Genomic DNA, 1651 nt, shown 5'->3' with positions numbered 1-1651 from the left:
GTGGCCAGCAGACGTGGGCTGGGCCAGGCGATGCTGTGCCACCCCCGTGAACCACTCTCCCCGTCCCTCTCCTGTCCCTGCCTAGACCTTGCTGCAGCATACACCGGAGCAGGAGGAGATGCGGGCCTTCCCAGGACCTCTCGGCAAGTACGTGCCCACAGAAGCGCTCTCGGTGCCCCGCCCACTGGCTGTGCCGGGCACGGCCTGGCAAATGCTGCGGCTGCTGTTCACCAAGCGTGTGTTCTTTTTGCAGAGATGAGACCCATAAAGTGGATGTTATTAATTTTGCACAGAACAAGGCTACAAAGTGTTTGCAGAATGAAAACTTAATAGACAAAGAGTCTGCGAGTCTTCTCTGGAGCTTTATTGTCCTGCTGTGCAGGCAGAACGGGGTACGTGTCTCCCCTCCTAGAGCGTCCCTTCTCGTCGGCTCTAGTCCCGGGGTCCTCAGCCCCCAGGAGGATCAGGCAGGATTTCTGGGCCAGGCATTCCCGTCCGGGGGGTCCCGCAGGAAGCAGGAGTCCAGTAGGGCATGTGGTTTGGGGTAAAGGGAGGTTTGGCCTCCGCATCGTCGGCCTGCCCAGCATGTGCCTCCGGTGTGCCGTGTCGCTCCCGGCAAGGGGGGGAGCAGCTCTGCACCCGAGGCGGTCTGACGGGCCCTCCCCGACCAAGGCTGGGGTGGTCTTGCCCCCTCAGAGGGTCTGTTTGTGGTTGAGCCTGCTCTCCCTCTTGTCTCTCGCAGACCGTGGTGGGCACAGACATTGCAGAGCTCTTGTTACGAAACCACCGAACCGTGTGGCTTCCTGGGAAGTCGCCGAATGAGGCCAACCTGATCGATTTCACCAACGAGGCTGTGGAGCAGGTGGAGGAGGAGGAGTCCGGCGAGGCCCAGCTCTCATTCCTCACGGACAGTCAGGCCGCCAGCACCCTCGAGAAAGACACAGAGCGGTTCCGGGAGCTGCTGCTCTATGGCCGCAAGAAGGTGAGTGACCCGCGCTGGCGTGTCGTCTCTGAAGGTGCGAACGGCAGCTTGTCCTGAGCGCTGCTTGTGTCAGAGCTGCCGGTCCCGTGTTGAGTCACTCGGCAGGTGAGCAGGCCTGAGCCCGGGCTGTGGCCCTGCCCCTGCTGCGTGTGGCGCGTCTCGGGGTGAACACGTGCATAGGACAACATCCGTGTGTCCTGACGCAGGTCGGGGGAGCGCACCGTCGCTGCTGTGAGCGGGCGGGGCCTGTGCCAGAGTGGAGCGGCCTGGGCACAGGCGGGCGGCGCCGAGGCACATGCCCTGCGCTGGCTCCACGCGGGCACCTGGCAGTGCAGAGTGGGGCCCATCGAGACTCATGGTTTGATAAGGAAATGATCTTAAAGTAGACATTTTACAGTTGATGGAAATCCCACATCTGTTCGTTTAATTACTGTTTGTTAAAACGTTTTTGGCTCTTGGTCAGAAGTTTTCTGAATTGCGGCCCAGGTTACTTGTGGAAGGGGTGCTGCAGTGCGAAAGGCCCTACCGGTGCTGGGCAGATGCCCGGGGGGGCCCAGGGGTCATCCTGGGCCTGGGGAATCTGCGTCCTCGAGGCCTCAGTCACGGCGGAGGGGATGGCAGTGTGCTGCTCCGCTGGCCCTGGTCCCACAGCCTGTGTCCCTGGGCCAG

At 61.8% G+C, this 1651-nt stretch overlaps 1 protein-coding gene across 1 annotated transcript in view; it reads left to right on the top strand.

The window, feature by feature from the left end:
• The window catches only part of SEC16A (SEC16 homolog A (S. cerevisiae)), a 30186-nt gene that overhangs the window by 15226 nt on the left and 13309 nt on the right, over positions 1-1651 (top strand). The window contains exons 9-11 of the mRNA XM_010846957.1: positions 86-147; positions 254-392; positions 743-982. Coding sequence (XP_010845259.1) covers positions 86-147; positions 254-392; positions 743-982 — 441 coding nt within the window. The remainder of the gene's footprint in view (positions 1-85; positions 148-253; positions 393-742; positions 983-1651) is intronic.

The sequence above is a fragment of the Bison bison genome, unplaced genomic scaffold, assembly GCF_000754665.1.
Source record: "Bison bison bison isolate TAMUID 2011002044 unplaced genomic scaffold, Bison_UMD1.0 scf7180017849300, whole genome shotgun sequence".
NCBI lineage: Eukaryota > Metazoa > Chordata > Mammalia > Artiodactyla > Bovidae > Bison > Bison bison.
This window is presented reverse-complemented; position numbering and strand designations above follow the sequence as displayed.